The sequence below is a fragment of the Juglans regia genome, chromosome 7 (genome assembly GCF_001411555.2).
Source record: "Juglans regia cultivar Chandler chromosome 7, Walnut 2.0, whole genome shotgun sequence".
NCBI lineage: Eukaryota > Viridiplantae > Streptophyta > Magnoliopsida > Fagales > Juglandaceae > Juglans > Juglans regia.
This window is the reverse complement of record NC_049907.1, coordinates 38,936,966-38,954,017: the sequence shown is the minus strand read 5'-3', so window position 1 is coordinate 38,954,017 and position 17,052 is coordinate 38,936,966. Positions and strand designations below refer to the sequence as shown.

At 35.3% G+C, this 17,052-nt stretch overlaps 2 protein-coding genes and 1 long non-coding RNA gene across 3 annotated transcripts; 2 read left to right on the top strand and 1 right to left on the bottom strand.

The window, feature by feature from the left end:
• The first annotated feature begins 1,988 nt into the window (after positions 1–1,988).
• On the top strand, positions 1,989–5,596 carry LOC108991189 (peroxisomal membrane protein PMP22-like). Its single transcript, XM_018965354.2, has 7 exons — positions 1,989–2,236; positions 2,407–2,505; positions 2,835–2,936; positions 3,097–3,172; positions 3,773–3,843; positions 3,925–4,010; positions 5,387–5,596. The coding sequence occupies exons 1-7, from the start codon at positions 2,165–2,167 to the stop codon at positions 5,436–5,438; spliced, it is 558 nt and encodes a 185-aa protein (XP_018820899.1). The 5' UTR covers positions 1,989–2,164; the 3' UTR covers positions 5,439–5,596.
• A 1,055-nt stretch (positions 5,597–6,651) lies between these two features.
• On the top strand, positions 6,652–9,440 carry LOC118349002. Its single transcript, XR_004801951.1, has 3 exons — positions 6,652–6,937; positions 8,463–8,562; positions 8,848–9,440. It is a non-coding gene; the product is annotated as an uncharacterized LOC118349002 (long non-coding RNA).
• A 1,856-nt stretch (positions 9,441–11,296) lies between these two features.
• On the bottom strand, positions 11,297–12,561 carry LOC108991187. Its single transcript, XM_018965351.2, has one exon. It carries the CDS (start codon positions 12,053–12,055, stop codon positions 11,636–11,638), a length of 420 nt encoding a protein of 139 aa, XP_018820896.1. The 5' UTR covers positions 12,056–12,561; the 3' UTR covers positions 11,297–11,635.
• Between the last annotated feature and the right edge of the window lie 4,491 nt (positions 12,562–17,052).

Here is a 17,052-nt window from a genome sequence, read left to right as displayed (position 1 = left end):
GCGAATTTGAAAGTAAGTACTCATAAAATACTGGAACAACATTAGGAAATGGCCTCATACGAAGGTTTTGAAATTTTCAAAAAATTTCTAAAGTTTTCATAAATTTTCACTATATTTAACCTCTCCATACAAAGGTTTTGAAGGCAATTTTTCTTGCGTTTTCTTTCTTCCACATTCAGTTTAAAAGAGAGGAATTATGTCATAAATTATCATTTATTTTCATCAGAAATATCTTAATAAAACACATAAGCATTGTTTTACATTTGTTTTTTTTCCATATCAAATAACTGTGTATGTAAATCTTCAGCAACTTGATTTTATATAATTTATCCATATCCTGTGTTTTCCATATCCAGTAATAAAGAACTTCATTCTCGAGTAGATCCATCATTCAAACATATATTTCTGATGCATTTTTGTTCACGTCTTCTATTTATACATTGTTTTTTTTTTTACATGCATTTGAATTTTAAGATATATCTTATATATGTATTCTTCTTATGATATGGGAAAGCGAAAATACAAATCCAATCCCAAAGATATTAGGAAAACTTTAAAGAGACAGATTTTGAGTTTATCAACAATAGTTGCACTATACAATTATCACCGATCCCTGCAACATTCCGATGATAAACCACTGAAAGTTACTGTGGATGGAATCAACTATACTGGAAATGTGAAAAGCTATTTCACCTATACTGGAAATGTGAAAAGCCTGAATAAGAATTTTAAACATGAGGAAAGATACTGAAGAAAGTATTTTAAGAGACAAAATCGTTCATGCTATGCAACGTCAGGGAAATATTTGGATGAAGGTAGTAACGATATAGACAATCAAAACATACCTCTGCCAAGGCTCGAAGAAGTTGGTCATACCAAAAAATGAGGTCAAAATGGTGGCATCTACACGAAACATTACATTGACACCGACAATAAATGATGTTCTGTTTTTTTAATGCCTTTAAATAACAATCAAAGTGGTACTACATTTACATCATCATGGGAAGGAAATGCACATAACTGGGATGATGGCGTATCATTTAATGGTTCATGGAAGCATGGTTTTAGAACGAATGATGTCGTAGCAAATGAATGATGGGGTGTTGATCAAGAGACTATCATACTAGACTTGACTTGATATATAATGATTAAAATGTTTTATATATAAACATTTATTAACGATATTAATTATATTCCAGAAAACTACTATAGACATCAACTCAAATATAAAGGAAGCGAATCAAAAATCTCAGACTACATCCAAGAGAAGAAAAATCCAAAAAAAATAGTAGAATATTGATATAACATTTTAAAATATAATTTTTATAAATGTAAAATATAAATATGCAATCGTATCTCATACTAATTGTATCTATTTTGTATTGTTTTAAATTGAACAATCATATATATATATATATATATATATATTACATTTTTAATATTATAAATTGACCATAAAATATTTATTTGTAAAATGAACTCTTTTATATATGCATACTTCATTATATATATATATATGATTTTTTTTTAATAGTTGTGATAGTGATTTTTATATATGCCATGTATATATATGATTTTTTTAATAAGAGTACTCTTATTGTTGCATAACGAAGCAAAGTACTAGAAAATTCCATTTAAAAAAATATTTACGAAAGATATATATTACAATATACAATTATATTAATATGACATTGTAGATATTGCATAATAAAAACAAATGAATAAATAAACTAACCCTATCAAATTAGCTATTCCCTAACCAAAAGAGGGTTGACCTAATTTAAACAGACAATGTAACTCAATCTAAAATTCTTTATATTAAAAAAATTATCCTTCTCAATTTCTCAAATCAGGAAATAGTCTGGGCATTAAACCCACTCTCTTCTCCCTCAGGGCCTCAACCCCACCCAAAAGCCCAAATCCAATAATCATTGATTCCGAAGTCGAGGTCTTCGTCTTTGCAACCTTTTTTAGTACGACTTTGCGACTTTATAACTTTACCCAACCCAGTCGGTCTTTCAAGTTTTCAACAACAAATCCCATTTCCATTTCTGTGATCAGTCAATGCTCGCATTCTCTTGCTCGATCTCTGTTTATTTATGTATATCTTGTGAGACACAGAGTAACAGAGTAAAGGGTTGGGTTGAGACGTTGATCACACACCATGTCTGACATTGTCAACGAGGCTTGGAGGAAATATCTCCTGCAGCTTCAGCTTCACCCTCTTAGAACCAAGGTTCCTTTCATTCTTGATTGAATACCATTCGTTTAACTACACCACGCTCTGTAACATCTTTTTCTATATTTTTACCTGTTGTTCAACATTCATTCGTGCCTTTTTTTATTTATTTCGGTTAAAGATGATACTTCATAGTTGTTTTTTGCTTAAACTTTTTGGGTTGCTAGGCAATTACAGCTGGATTTTTAGCTGGGTGTAGTGATACAGTCGCCCAAAAGATTTCTGGGATCAAGAAGCTTCAACTGAAAAGATTACTTCTTGTCATGGTACGCAAACTTTGTTTGTACATTCTTTAATTTGTTTACTTTCATGTGGAATGGATCAAACTCTTAACCTCAATCTGCTGAACGAGAAAAAAACGAATTTTATTCCTGTTTTTATGTTGTTTTCTTTTCCATGAATTGATAAAATCAGGTGACCATTCAAATAGCTGTATCAGTCATTTAGGCCCAGTTAAGGCCTTTGCTTTTGATCATACAAACTATAGAAGAGTCTATAAATATGGAGTTTCTTGAGTTTGTAGTCTTTTTCCATAAATTGTTAGCCAGTTGTTGTACTTGTCTCTGCTAATTGAAAACTTAAATTGTTTTGCCAGCTCTATGGGTTTGCATATGCTGGGCCTTTCGGGCATTTCCTCCACAAGTTGATGGATATAATTTTCAAAGGGAAGAAGGGCAACAAAACTGTTGTGAAGAAGGTACTATGTTTCTACAGTTCATATTCTTTGTTAGCCGATTAATTTATGTTCTTGTACTTGATTCAAGCGATTTTGAACTCATTTAAATGGGCCTTTTGTTCGGCTCTAGCCTATTTGCAAATATGTGATTAAGTATTGATGGATGGCGTTCTATTATTAGGTGTTATTGGAACAGTTAACTTCCTCTCCGTGGAACAACCTTTTCTTTATGATATATTATGGTTTGGTAGTAGAAGGTATGTGCATTGATGAAGTAATTTCCACTACGGCTTGCTTAGTTCCTAATGTTTACTCCTGTCTTATCAATTGAGCTTTACTGCCTTTACATACGATGGATTAAATATTTGTCAGTTCATGAAGTATAATATTGCAAGATGTGGAAATGATGTTCTTGCTTGTGTTATCATGGACTGCGTAAAAGAAGAAAAATGAAAAAGATACATATTTATGCTTCCAAAGCATAGTTGTGATTGAATATAAATATGTTCTCTGTGTATGTGGCTTGGTCGGATTTGGGTTTTTTTCCCTTTTTTTTTTTTGGGGTGGGATTCATGCCAATGCTCAAACTGTCAATCTTTCATTATGAAAGACACCCTAAAAGCCTTACTCAGCACTGATGCGGGGCAAAAACTTACACTCTAATAAGAAAAGCCACTCAATGACTGGGGAATAAGCTTCACCTTGAATATTTTTTTTTTTTTTTTGGAATTTTGTCCTTGGCCAGTTCACAGAATAACACTGCATGAAGAATTAATGCTTTTTCCATCAGAATTCCATGTCTGGAAACACCTTCTTAAACTTAAAGATGAAAGTAATCCTATAGTCTCATATTGCAGGAAGACCGTGGGGTTTAGTCAAGAATAAAGTTAGAAAGGACTACCCCTCTGTTCAGTTAACAGCCTGGAAGGTATGATGAGTATTATTGTTTGACATGCAAGCCTACTTGTTAAATTGGAAACACTAAAGCTCTGACATTTGTGGCTAGCAGTTTTGGCCTATAGTTGGTTGGGTGAATTACCAGTACATGCCGTTTCAATTCCGTGTTATATTCCACAGCTTTGTTGCCTCATGCTGGTATGGTCGTAATCTTTTAATTTCACCTGCTTTTATTAAGTATTTTCCATCTTAAACCTGTGTGCAAGAATGAACAGTCATGTAAATAATTAGTATATACCCTTGAACTTCAAAAGTGCCAAGAGATTGGCACAACACACATAACTTTAGAGGCATCTTAATTCTGGACTAGATGAATTCCAGCATGGAATGAAGAAAGAACCTGATAGGTTAATTGCATGTATTAGAAAGTTTTTAAGAAAGCTTGAAGGAAGCCTGCTTACAACAACCATGTTCTACAAGGTCATTTATGTAAATAATGCTTGATAAATGCTACAATTTCCTAATTAGAAGAGAGCCAGAGCATTATTGCTAGAATTTACTGCTTTGAACGAGCACATATTCCTTGTACTGGGGGAAGATATGGAATTGAAGGATTTATAATAAATCCTTCAATTCCTAAGGAACACCTATGGCCAGATCTAAATCATAAGGAGCATCATCATGAGCCATTTGGAGGATATTCAAGACTAGTTTTTCTTTTTGCCCACCCATTTGGAAGAAAGCTGAGTCTCCCTCTGCCTTGCAATAGCCTTGGAATAGTTGCTACTTAAAACTTAATAGGCAGTATGACAGCCTCTTGCAGTGCCTGTTTGGAATTCTCAAGGCCAACCACATCATTCCACTTCACATTTAATTAATTTCTTTTTTTTTTTTTTTAATTAGCACCGGGTGTCCGAGAACAAAGTCTTGACCAATCTTGGGGTGCAAAGGCCCTCGTCACATTTTGTTAATTTCTCCCTAATTCTCACGGAACCAAGACCTGCCCCGAGCTTAGCTTGTTCATGATCCTCCCAATCGTTACCTTCTCCACCCTTTTGATTTTTTACTTGGTCAAGTAGAGACTATCCCCGAAGGGCTTGACAACGACTGGTGGAGTTGACTCAGCAATCCCTTTTAGGTGTCATCTGCCTGCAGCAACCGCTCAGTTGTACCTTGGGACTTCCAAGTAGTGAGTCTGTTCGTGCAATTCATGCCCATTAAAACTCGAGGGAATACCAATTGGTTGTCATATGGAAAACATTTGAAATTCTGCTGTTTCCTTCAGATTCCTGCTGGAATGACAAAAAATGTGATGCAAATGTTTGAATACGATATCACTGTTGGGAACGACCAAGCGCGTGGCTTCTGGTCTTCATCATTAGGAAAAAAGAAAAAATAGTGTAGTAATTATCATGCATTGATTAAGTTGGTAGGTAGTATTATAGTATGTATACGCATATATACATGCAAATAACATCGTACAAGTATGCTTGTATTGCCGAATGTAGTTAATAATGTCTGGAATATTTAGTAGTTAGCACTGACTCAGTCCCTTTTCTACTCGTTAACTTCAGGGCGATCTTTCTGAATCTGAAAGCCAGATCTGTTGCAATTAAGAAGGCATAGAATGAAGACACTTTCTTATGTTTGGTTTGTAGATTTCGCTTGTCGTGTGGTATTATTGAAGTTCCCACTTGTTGTGCTTGATTGGTATTTAGGCTTGGGTGATTGGGTATTATATAGCAAAGAAATAACCAGTACTCTGCATCGTTGGGTTGTTTATCGTTTGAAGATTTACAATCATTGCCAACCCCTAATAATCCCACAAAACAAAACCTGCAATTGACAATCAGGATCAGAAGACATAGCCAAGTAAATTCACAATTAAACAAAATCTACGTGGCTGGAGCTTTAAAAAAATTGATCAATCTCAAAATCGATTTACGCACTCAGCGTCACAATGGACAGTTACGAACTTTATTTTTGGTAGCGTATCAGGAGCGAATACTCCTCCTAATATTTTGTGTATTGATAGTGGAAATGAGCCTCCCTAAACCTTATTATTTGTCTTTTTTTATATATGGTATGCATGCTTGATTAGAAAAAACAAAAAAACAAAATCTACGTGGCGCGCCGTGAACCGCATGCGTCGAGCTAATAGTTAGATGTAAACTTCTCGTGCTTGCTGTTATGTATATATACAAAACATAAGATATTAAGATCTATTGGGTGATGCGTCCAAATTTGAGTTAAGATTTTGGCAAACATTTATTAAAGTGACATGTATTGGAATAGTCAAAACTCTAATGCTCTATTTTTTAGCCACAGTAAAATTAAACAATTTTCTAAATTTGGACAGCTATTGTTCATCTCTAAAATAATATTTTATTATAAAAATATTTTTCAAATTGGCAAAATGTGTTTGTTAGATAATTAATTTGAGGAACAATAATTTTAAGTAAAAATTAAATTATTAATTAATATATGGAGTGAATTAATAAAATATTAAAAAAAATTATTATTAGAATATATAATATTATAGTATTATTTTGATTTTAAAATGGATAGTCTAATGTGAATTAATATCTACAATAATTTTAATTTTAACCAAAATCTCAACTTTTAATCAAATTTAGCAGAGTCCTCGCATTATATAAGAGTCTAAATAAAGGGTCTCAAGCTAGCTGCCAGCTCTTGCGTTGGAGTTGTTTGGTGGGACTTTCTTTTTTGTTTTTCAGTTGTTGGAGTATTCATATAAAAACAAGAAATGGGATACATCAATGACTTAAGAAAGGAGCATGAATAAAGGTCCAAAGTTGTTTTTACACTTTTAAAGCATTCGTATTTGGTGTCGTAAAGAATGTTTTTCCTTATATTTTGGCAAAAGTTTAGGGTTTTCACCCCAAACTCTCCTCCAATTGAGTCCCTAAAATGGAGATCAACTATTCGAATGCTTAAGCAATTCTCCATATTTGGCAATCCATTGTACATCCTCAAATCTGATTTCCTGCTTTTCCAGTCATTGATCCCGCATCTCCTCTTCGACCGTTTGGTGCCCTTGTTGTTTTCACCCCTCTCTCGCATCGCAACCACCATCAACGGTAGACTCTCCATCAGAAATCAATGTAAGTCTTCATCTCCTCTCAATTTCCTCTGTGGCTCGATTCATCTCTTCTCTCTCGCACATATTTATCTGTTCAATTTCCTCCATGGCTAGACTTTGAGAATCAAGATTCTCCATGGCTAGCCACCGAGGTTCTCTATCGCATTTCATTTTTTAGATCCTCCATGGTAGGACTCCGTCATTCTCTCTCGCACAAATCTAACATTGAAATTGCTTACCCATCTATATGCTTTGTAGTGAGATATGTTCTTGCTTGTGCTTTTTTCGGGTTTTTCTTGCAATTTACATACATGTACTCAGAGATTGAGATTTGCTATGCACTCATTTGGGGCTATTCGGTGCATTAAATTGCTTGGTAAAAAAAAACCCTAGCTTTTTATAAGCCTCTACTGTTGGATTTGGATTTGCTATTGATGTGATTTTGGTGATTTGGTGCACTGATTTGTTCTTATTTGTGTTGTTTTTAGATTTTTCTTGCAGTTTACATACATGTGATCAGAGATTGAGATTTGCTATGCACTAATTTGGAGCTATTTGGTGCATTGATATGTAAATTGCTTGCTCGAAAAAAAAACCCTCGCTTTTTATAAGTCTGTGCTGTTGGATTGGAATTTGTTATTGTTGTGATTTGGTCTATTTGGTACACTGATATGTTCTTGCTTGTGTTGTTTGTGGATTTTTTGAGGAATTTACAAGCATATGTTGTCAGATTGGGATTTGCTATTGCTGTGATTTTGTCTATTTGGTACACTGATCTATCCTTGCTTGTGTTGTTTTCATATTTTTCTTGCAATTTACAAGCATCTACTTAGAGATTGGGATTTGCTTTTGTTGTGATATTGTCTTTTTGTTGCACTGATATGTTCTTGCTTTCTCGAAAAAAACCATAACTTTTTACAAATACTCCCATCAGTTAATTAATCTGTGGGTTTGATTTTTAATTAAAAATCTTTATTCTTTCTTATTTGTTATTACTAACTCAAAACCTTAGCTTTTTTCGAGATTGAGATTTTTGTGCACTAATTTGGTTGGGTTTTCAGTGCTATATTTGCACTGAAATTGGTTTCAAGGGTTTTGTTTTTGCATTATTTGTACTATTGTTGTGCTGTTTTTGCATGTCTAATGTTATTCCACGATGTTGTTTTTCACTATTGGTGTGCTGTTTTTGCACTAAAATTGGTATTCAAGGATGCTATTTTTGCACATAAATTGGTACTGATTTGCTGGTTTTGCACTAAAATTGCAACTGAGGGTGCTATTTTTGCACTGTTTGTGTTATTGGTGTGTTGTTTTGGCATGTGTAGTGTTATTGCCAAAACTCTTTTTGCATTGAATTTGCTATTTCACTGATAAGAAAGTTGGCAACCAGTCTAGTGAGCATGTTTTATAATTTAATTCTTCAAAGAGCATGTTTTATGTTAATTTCCATGTCCTTTATCACCTTTATATTTCTTTTCATTATGAATTTCACCTCTGTTGGGTCCTTTGCAGCATTTGGTACTGATCAATAATTATTTTCTCCTCAGGGGGCTGCATGTCTACTGTAAGACTGTGATGATGGTTGTAATTTATATTCGGGAGGGGGTTAATTCACAAATGTTAATAGGGCTCGATCGATATAGCAGGGTAATCCTAATTCAGATGGTCATCTTGCATTTTGTTATAGTTTTCACAAAAGGCAACCGGGGTTTAAATTTTTGTAACCATTTGAGATTGGGCTCCTAGCTTATGAATGTTGTAAATAGAAAAAATCATTTTAAACCCCATGGAACACACATTTGATATACTGCACCAGATGCGAATGCTCCTATTTAGCATGATGACTTTTGCTGATTTTGCATGTTGTTTAGATTTGCTTTGGTTCTTTGTTGGATTTTATAAATTAAATTTATTGGTGTTATGTTGTTGTAGAGAAGTAATGTGGCTCAGTTTTCTTTGTTGGATTAACCCCCTCGACTGTGATGATGACAAAACTTCGTGGGGCCACAGAAAATTTAGTACATACATCCATGACATGATAATCCGGACAGCCAACAAGTAGTGGTAACCGATTGTTACAGCCATTAAAGGGTGTCAATTTTCCTATATGTCACCATTTAGTTCTTGAGCCAGTTAACGAAATCAAGTTCTCTATTTTTCTTGTTTTGTATGATTTTAGTTGTGTATCCCTCAGCTGTAATGATTACACAGTTGAGACAATGGTTTGGGTATGTTGGAGGGCTTCGCAAGATAAAGTTGAGTGTCGAGAATGAAAAAGTTCATTGTTTGTCTACAAACTTGAAGCAAAATAAAAGATAACACTATCCAATGCCTGAGTCAAGTAGTAGCACTAGCAATATCTCACACTCAGCAAACTATCTTCAATATGTATACTCAGTGTGTTATTGTGGTATTAAAACATCTCGATGAACTGCTCATACTGAGGATAATGAGGGGCACCGGTTTTTCGGTTGCGTAAGCTATGAGGTAATTTTACAAATTATTGATGGCCTGATTTTTATGAATTATTGTGGTACCATCTCATTTACAAATTTCAATACTTGTCAACTGAGCAAGCTTGCAGATTTTTCTATTAGTGTAATCTTGAAATATGAGCATATGGCCAAAAGACAATTCACCGATTAAAAATCGAGTTTCACAAGATACAAGCCTCAATGGACATCCAAACCTTTAGACATCGAGTAGAAACTGATTTAGATAGGCGAAAGAGAAAGCTAGTGAAAACGAGTTTGATTATTGTGATTTCGATGTCGTGATTATTTGTTTTGGCAATTGATTTTGAAAAATTCTTAGCAATCTTATGTTGACATGTAATAAACTTTTGGATTTGGTGTATGAGCATTTTCAATGTATATAATTATAACATTGTTTCATTCACGACACATGCAATTTGTGTTTTGGGGCTAGTGTGAATGGGCAAATAGTAGTACTTATATGATGACATTTATTTGTTACAAATACAATACCGTTATTATTATTTATACTATTGCAATTCTTGTCATTTATTTATTGGTTATAAATAAAATACCATTTAAGACAGTGAATATTAATTATTTTTAAAATCATAATAATTTTGTCACTATTCTCTAGATAAAAAATCAGCTTCGTGTTCAATAATGAAAATTATGTAAAAGTTAATATTGATTAACATAGAAAAAGATGAAAATGTAGTAGTTAAGATTGTAAATGGAAGTGACAGAAAAAAAAATAATAGAGAAATAGTATTTTAATATAGTAGAAAATTTATAGGGAATTGGATGTAGGAAGTTTTTGAAAGATTAGTAAAATTTAGGATAAAATTTATGAAAATGTGTATTTGAGTTAAAATTTAAAGAATTTTATAGATAATGATATGTGAATGCTCTAAGGTGTGATTCAGTTTTTTTATAAAGATTTGTAGGAAAATTAACTATTTGAGACTTTTACAAATTATTTCACTAAAAAAAAAAGAAAAAAGCGACGAAGGAACAACACCTTGTATGATCGGAGATAATAAGATATTAATGAAATGAAATGAAGGGTTGGATAAAGATGGTGGGGGCATATGATTACGACTCTTCCTTATCCTCGTTCGTATGACCACGACCAAACACTGAAAAGCCATCGTCTCAATCCTCAAGCGACCCAGGTGGCTGCCATGAAAACAGAGTTAATTACCAGTACTAAAACCAACCAACTCAGGCTTAGCTTTTGTCTTTGTTATTGTGGAGTGGGGACGGGATGTTACCACGGGAAAGTGGACAACAAAAGGAAATAGAACCTGGTGAAGAAAACTAAAATCTGAATTGTGTTAATATAATGGATTGAAAAACCCATTAATTAATGTCACACGAAAAAACACCGGGGACATCAGCCATATATCACGTCCTTAATTCCTAAAAAAGACGGCTTTCTTGGAAGAGAAGTCTCGGTAACCATCTACCCGGCCGGTAAGAAAATTACGGCGTCCAGCCCCAGAGGAGAGAGATCACAAGCGTACAAGGCCCTCATCTGACGCCATGGCCACCCGTCTTGAAATTCCAAGGAGTTCGTACGTACCTTTATCATCATTTTCACATCACACCTATTATACACCTGCACACACAAGTCACAAGCACGCATACATGTATGGAGATCACCAACTATTGAGGACAAATCCATCTATGGATGCATGCATTCCCATTCATATATGCGCGCGGGCATCGGAAGCTCCCGCTTCTTCAACAGTCAGCTGCGAGCTTTCACCGACTCTTCAAGCTCGGCCATCTATATAACATGTTATATATGAATCATGTATCCAACAGTAAGTCATTCATAATACATGCATAAGGTAAATACATGAATATATACATAAATCAACTGCGATGAATGAACAAGATAAGATATTAAAGGATTTCTCATGGTTTTCCACCCAAAATCCCACATGGAGCTCACTACGAACCAAAAACAAATACAACAACACAAAAGGAGGCAGAGAGAAGTCTAATTTCAACATCATTCCCGGGAGGAACATTCTAGAAAGAAAGAGATGAGAAATGAGCCTTTCCTAATTTCATTCGGTTTTGGTTTCCATATTATTACTGGGTGGTCCGACACCCCCACCGTCTTCTCCGAAATACAATCGACAGGTAGGTTATCGCGCGCATGAGCGCTCGACCTCGTTTGACGTACGTGGACCAATCAAGAGACGCCACATAAGAACCCTGGGCTTTGTTGGGGGTCACATCTGAACCCACCGAGCCAGTTGCATAGGGTTGACAATCCCAGTGATGTGGGCCCCATCCGTCTTCAGTATGCTCGCCACCTCAGTGTAACTTTGGTGCACCTTCTTCACGTTGGCCGCCTCCACTTCCGGCTTCCACCTCTTCGACTCGGCAGACGAACTAGCTAGCGGCACCGCCTCGGCTCGTACCGGTTCGAATTTCCGGCCGAACAGGGTACCATTAGTCAGAAACTCGTACGCCATGTACCCGGCTAAGAGCCGATTCGAAGAGAGCCCATCGCCTGGCTTAGCGGCTGGTGTTGGAGCCGAAGACAGTGTAGCCGACGGTTTTAAAAATGAGTACGGTGGTGCTTCTCTCTCCTTACGCTTTCTGGAGGCCCCAGGAGTCAAAATCGGACGGGCGTGGGTACTACTCATCCCAACGTTTTAAATGATGCCACGTCACAACTCGAAAATTTTAGGGGGTTAAAAACGTAAAGCTGCTTTCAAGGGGACAAAATCGTCAAGCTGCTTATGTTTCGAAAGGCTAACTGCTTAAAATGCGTCAAATCGAGAGGTATGGGTAAAAGCACCGAGAAAATGTCGAAAAGAACCCTAGGATTTTAAGGAAAAAAGAAAAGGCAAAACGACCAAAAAGAGAAATACAAGATTTACAAGAAAAACTAAAAAGAAAAGAAAACAAAGAAGAGAGAAAGAAAGTGGGGGCTGGGGAGGGGTGGAGGTATAAATCGGATCCAAAGAGCGATGGCCTAAGCAAAGAGGAGAGGGTCGGATCTGCGTGTACGGACGGGGGCGGGAGATACTGTGCCGCCAAGCTTGGTGTCGGTGTAGGGATAGTCAGCGTGTATATGCGTGAGAGGAATTAGAAAATGAGAGAGAGAGAGAGAGAGAAATGTAGAGAGAGGGGAAGGGGTGGGGGAGAATGAAGTAGCGCTATCGGCGTGTTTCTTATACTTTAAAGTGGAAGGTCGTCATCAATTTACCCCGTTTTCTTTATTTATTTACCATCAATGCCATCCGGTCATGCGGAATGACAAAACTGCCCTGTACTTTTTTTTTTTATAAAAAAAACTTGCATTTTGTTTTGTTTTTTTTTTTTTTTTATGGAAATGGTCTCATTTGATTAATGAATCAAAGTTACAACTGTAATTTATCAATACATGAAAAAATTCAGATTATAAACCAAACTACGCATAAGCTCTAGGGCTTCCCCACACATAAATTCATTTGTGACAGACATTGTCTTAACTTCTCAATAAATTCTCTCCTAACAAAGAAAGCGTTATGTAAACACAACTTGAAAGTCCCTCTATCCTTTTAGGGAGGAAAGGTACGGGATACTGATATAGACACTAAATCTAATAGTTTATTTCTATTTTATTAAACACTAAAATAACAAATAAACAAATAAAACACATTAACAACTAATAACTAAACCACAAAACCACAAGCTTCGGTGTGACCCGGACGTCACGCCCACCGCAAGCATCGGCATCTCGAGTCCTGACAGCACGAGCACCCGGCTCACGCACGGACACAACAGCCTCCACTACGAAGGTAGCACGTACTCACGAGCACTGGTCATATGATATCACCAGCTGTGACATCAGCCCCCACTCTCGAATAGCTCTTGTCCCAGATTGCGTCCGATCCAAAGACTCAACACCTCACTCGGGGTCAACAAAAGAACAGAACAACAAACAGCAACAAAATATTGGAGTAGAACAACAAAGAAACAGAAAAATAAAACAAATGAACAGTGCACGATACGTTGGCAGTGGCACGTGCAGGGTACTCATCACTCGAGGAGGAAAACCGAATGTCAATCTTGGAAGCCCTGGAGTCAGGGAGTCCAGAGAAGCCAAGTGTGGCAGTGCCAGAGGGCTCCACAGTGGCGCGTAATGGGCAAGTGTTGACGAGATCCAAAGTTTGTCATGCTCGTGCGGGCTACGCTCCACTCCGATGAATGCCATATTTGGTGGTCTTGAAGATCGGCAGATGGACATCATCCTCGTAGGGCACATATAGGAGGGTGACGGCTGAAAAGATCCAAATGACGATCCTCCCTTATTCAGCCTAAAAAATAAAATTAAAAATTAAAAAAAAAAACACTACACAAAAAATCAAATGGACAGACGAGAAGGGGGATGGGAGGGAGAAAGAGGGGGGAGGAGCCAAAGCTCCCACCCCATTTCGTTTGATCTAAAGTTTTAGAGAATTTAGAGAAAATGAAGAGGATTTTTCTAGAGAAAGAGTCCGAGTGCGGCTTACCGCACCAAAAAAATTAAGAAATAAATAAACTTAACGTTTTTTTCCATTAAGATATTTAAGTTCTTACAGCTTTATAATAATTATTACTTGTGCAAGTTTATTAGAGAGTTTTAAATATGCAGGCGGGCTATAGATAATTTTATTTTATTTTTTAATCTTAGCACATTATTTTATGAGAAATTCTATTTGCAGTTCTCAATTAGAGACTGCATGTGCAAGCCTTTTATAAAATGAGAAAAAATATCATTTTCAGAGAGAGATTTTTGTAATTTAAAAAAAAATTAAAGATAAAATTGTCTAAACTTGCATTGCAGTCTCCAAATAGAGATTGTATCTAGCATTGCTCTTATTTTATTACTAAGCCGCACAACTTATCAAAATGAAAGTCTCAAAGCGATACAAACACGTTTTCAATTGGTTTTGTTCATCTAAGACCATATTTTAAACGTATTTAGTTCAGTCTAGTCTAGGACGTCACAAATCGAAAGTTTCGATCTATCCTTTTTTTTTCAGAATGATTATTCTTAAGGACCAGACCGTTAGCTATCAGTCTGATTAAGTCCATATGAGTTAAAAATATTTTTTTCATCTTTTCTTTTTTTTTTAAGATAAATTAATACAAAAAATTAGTTAAATTACTAAAGTCAAAAGTAAGTGAGTCTTTGATGTGAATTATGTAACTAACTCATTAAAAACATAATTAATTATAATTATATTTATGATGTTAATAGTTACTAACTTAGTACTTTAGTATTCATAATGGTCTATATTAAAACTATAACATTTTATATATAGTTAATGAATATTAAATAATTTAATTATCCATAGATTATTCATGTTTACTTACAACTTAGGTATTTTAAAAAAATTACATAATTACTTTAATTAAGTGTAAATAGTAGAATATGTATTTACATATAATAACATATATTATCATATGTTTTATCATATGATATTTTAGTAAATTGATAGCATATATTATTTTTTACATTTTATATAGTCAATTGTGATAGATTAGATAATGTAATTAACTTATACAATTACTATATAAAATAATATATAATATATTTAAAAAAAAAAATTTATAAGTAATTTAAAAAAATTATATGTAAGTGATTCGATTAGTTTCAGTCCGATCCTATCTCAAAAAAGCAAACCTCAATACCGGACCAAAAATCGAGTTTTAGAGACACCATGGACCGAGACCGAATATGGGTGAATTCGATCCGGTCCGTTCGGTTTTTTCGGTCCGAACCGGAAAAACTTTAACCCTTAATTTTTAACCTTGAAATCCACTGTTTTCTTCAATTTATTTGTTATTTTCAATTTGTTTAGATCAAGTCATTTTGTTATTTTCGCAATGAATTAATCTGGGGAGTCGCCACTGTTTGGGAGTAACCATTTTCCACACCTTACGTGGCATCATCCAAACTACACATCATTCAAACCACACATTTTGAGAGAGAGAGAGAGAGGTGGAGGGCGAGACAAAGAGACCGAGAGAGAGGTGGAGGGCTTGCGTGTGCGAAGGAGAAGGAGAGAGGCTGGCTTGAAGGTGCTTGGAGAGGAGTCGCGGTGGTCAGGGGAGGTGCTCAGTGGGGTTAGAACCGACGCACGGCTGCGATAAGGCTGTCAATGGCCCTGAGCTTGTGTGAAACCCATTTTATAGGTAGTTTGCGTGTGTGATGGAAAGGGAGAGGGACTGGCTTGGAGGTGGCTGGGTCTACTAGAGGTGGTCACTGGTGTGAGGTGGTGGAGGTGCGGTAGCCTGGGTGGCCGCGTACGACGGCGCAAGCGGAGAGAAATGGGTGAAATCACTATTTTGGATCTCATACCGTACCAGCCGGTACGGCCGATATTTTCCGTATTGGCCGCTGGGCCAGTATAGGTACCATATACGTTTCGTACCAGCTCAAATACCAGTCGATATTTCGGCCTTCAATTTTTTTTTTCATTTTTTCAAACTACAAGCTTATTTTTTGACCCTCAATTCATATTAAGCTATTTATAATTTATATATGTATTTATATATAATTTATTCATATATCGACTATCCTGAAACGGTATACGAAACGGTACTAGTATCGAAATATTTTGTTTCAATATATTAATCGGTACGACTTCTGGTACGGTATTCAAAATATTGGGTGAAACTCATTTCGGTTGGATTATCACAGGGGAGAGAGATTGGTGGTGGCTGGCTTGATCGTCGGTGGTGGCTGTGAAGCTGGGCGGCATCAGACTGGATTAAAGGAGAACTAGATGAAAGGAAAGAGAGAGAAAGTGAAGAAATGATTAAAGTCTAGCTTGTTTGGATTCACAAGTCATCTCAGTTCATCTCAACTCATCTCAACTCATCTCACTACTATTCATTACTATTCAGTAACTTTAACTCACAAATTTCACTACTATTCACAACTCATCTCATTACTATTCACAATCCATCTCAACTCATCTCAGCTCATCTCAAGTCATCTTCGAATCCAAACACATAGAGTGTGCATAGCTGCACTGCTCTATAGCACTACTTTTTCACGATTATGTTGTTTAAGGTACGATGGGGGCTTTTTAGTCTCCTCTTGTAAATAGATTACGAAAGCATTGAATGATTCTACATTTTTTTAATGGAAAATGAACCTTTTTCTTTTCTCAAGGGAGTTTTTTCTATAAATTTAGCACATAAATTTTAAAATTTAAATATTATGAATCTGATTTTAAAATTTAAGTATTATGAATCAAATTTTAATATTTAAGAAGTATGGATGGTGTTTTACACACAAATCTGATAATAAAATAATTCTTTATTTTCATTAATTGTACTGACTTTTGTGAATTTAAAACAGTACATGTTTTTCTCTGTCGCTTCTGCAGATATCATAACGGATATTTCCTCCTTTATTTTGAGTCTTTTTTCTGTTTCAACACAGGTATAGGGCCAAATTTTGTTACAGAAGAGAAGAACCCTCTTACACAAGTCTAGTCTAACTGCATGTTCGGAATTGCGATGAAAAATATAGTTTATAGTTTTAGAATTTATAGCTTATAATTTAAATATAAGTTAAATTATTAAAAAAGTATGTATTGTTAGATAATTATATGTTTAAAGTACTTTCAATTATGTTATATTTGTTTAAAAATAAATT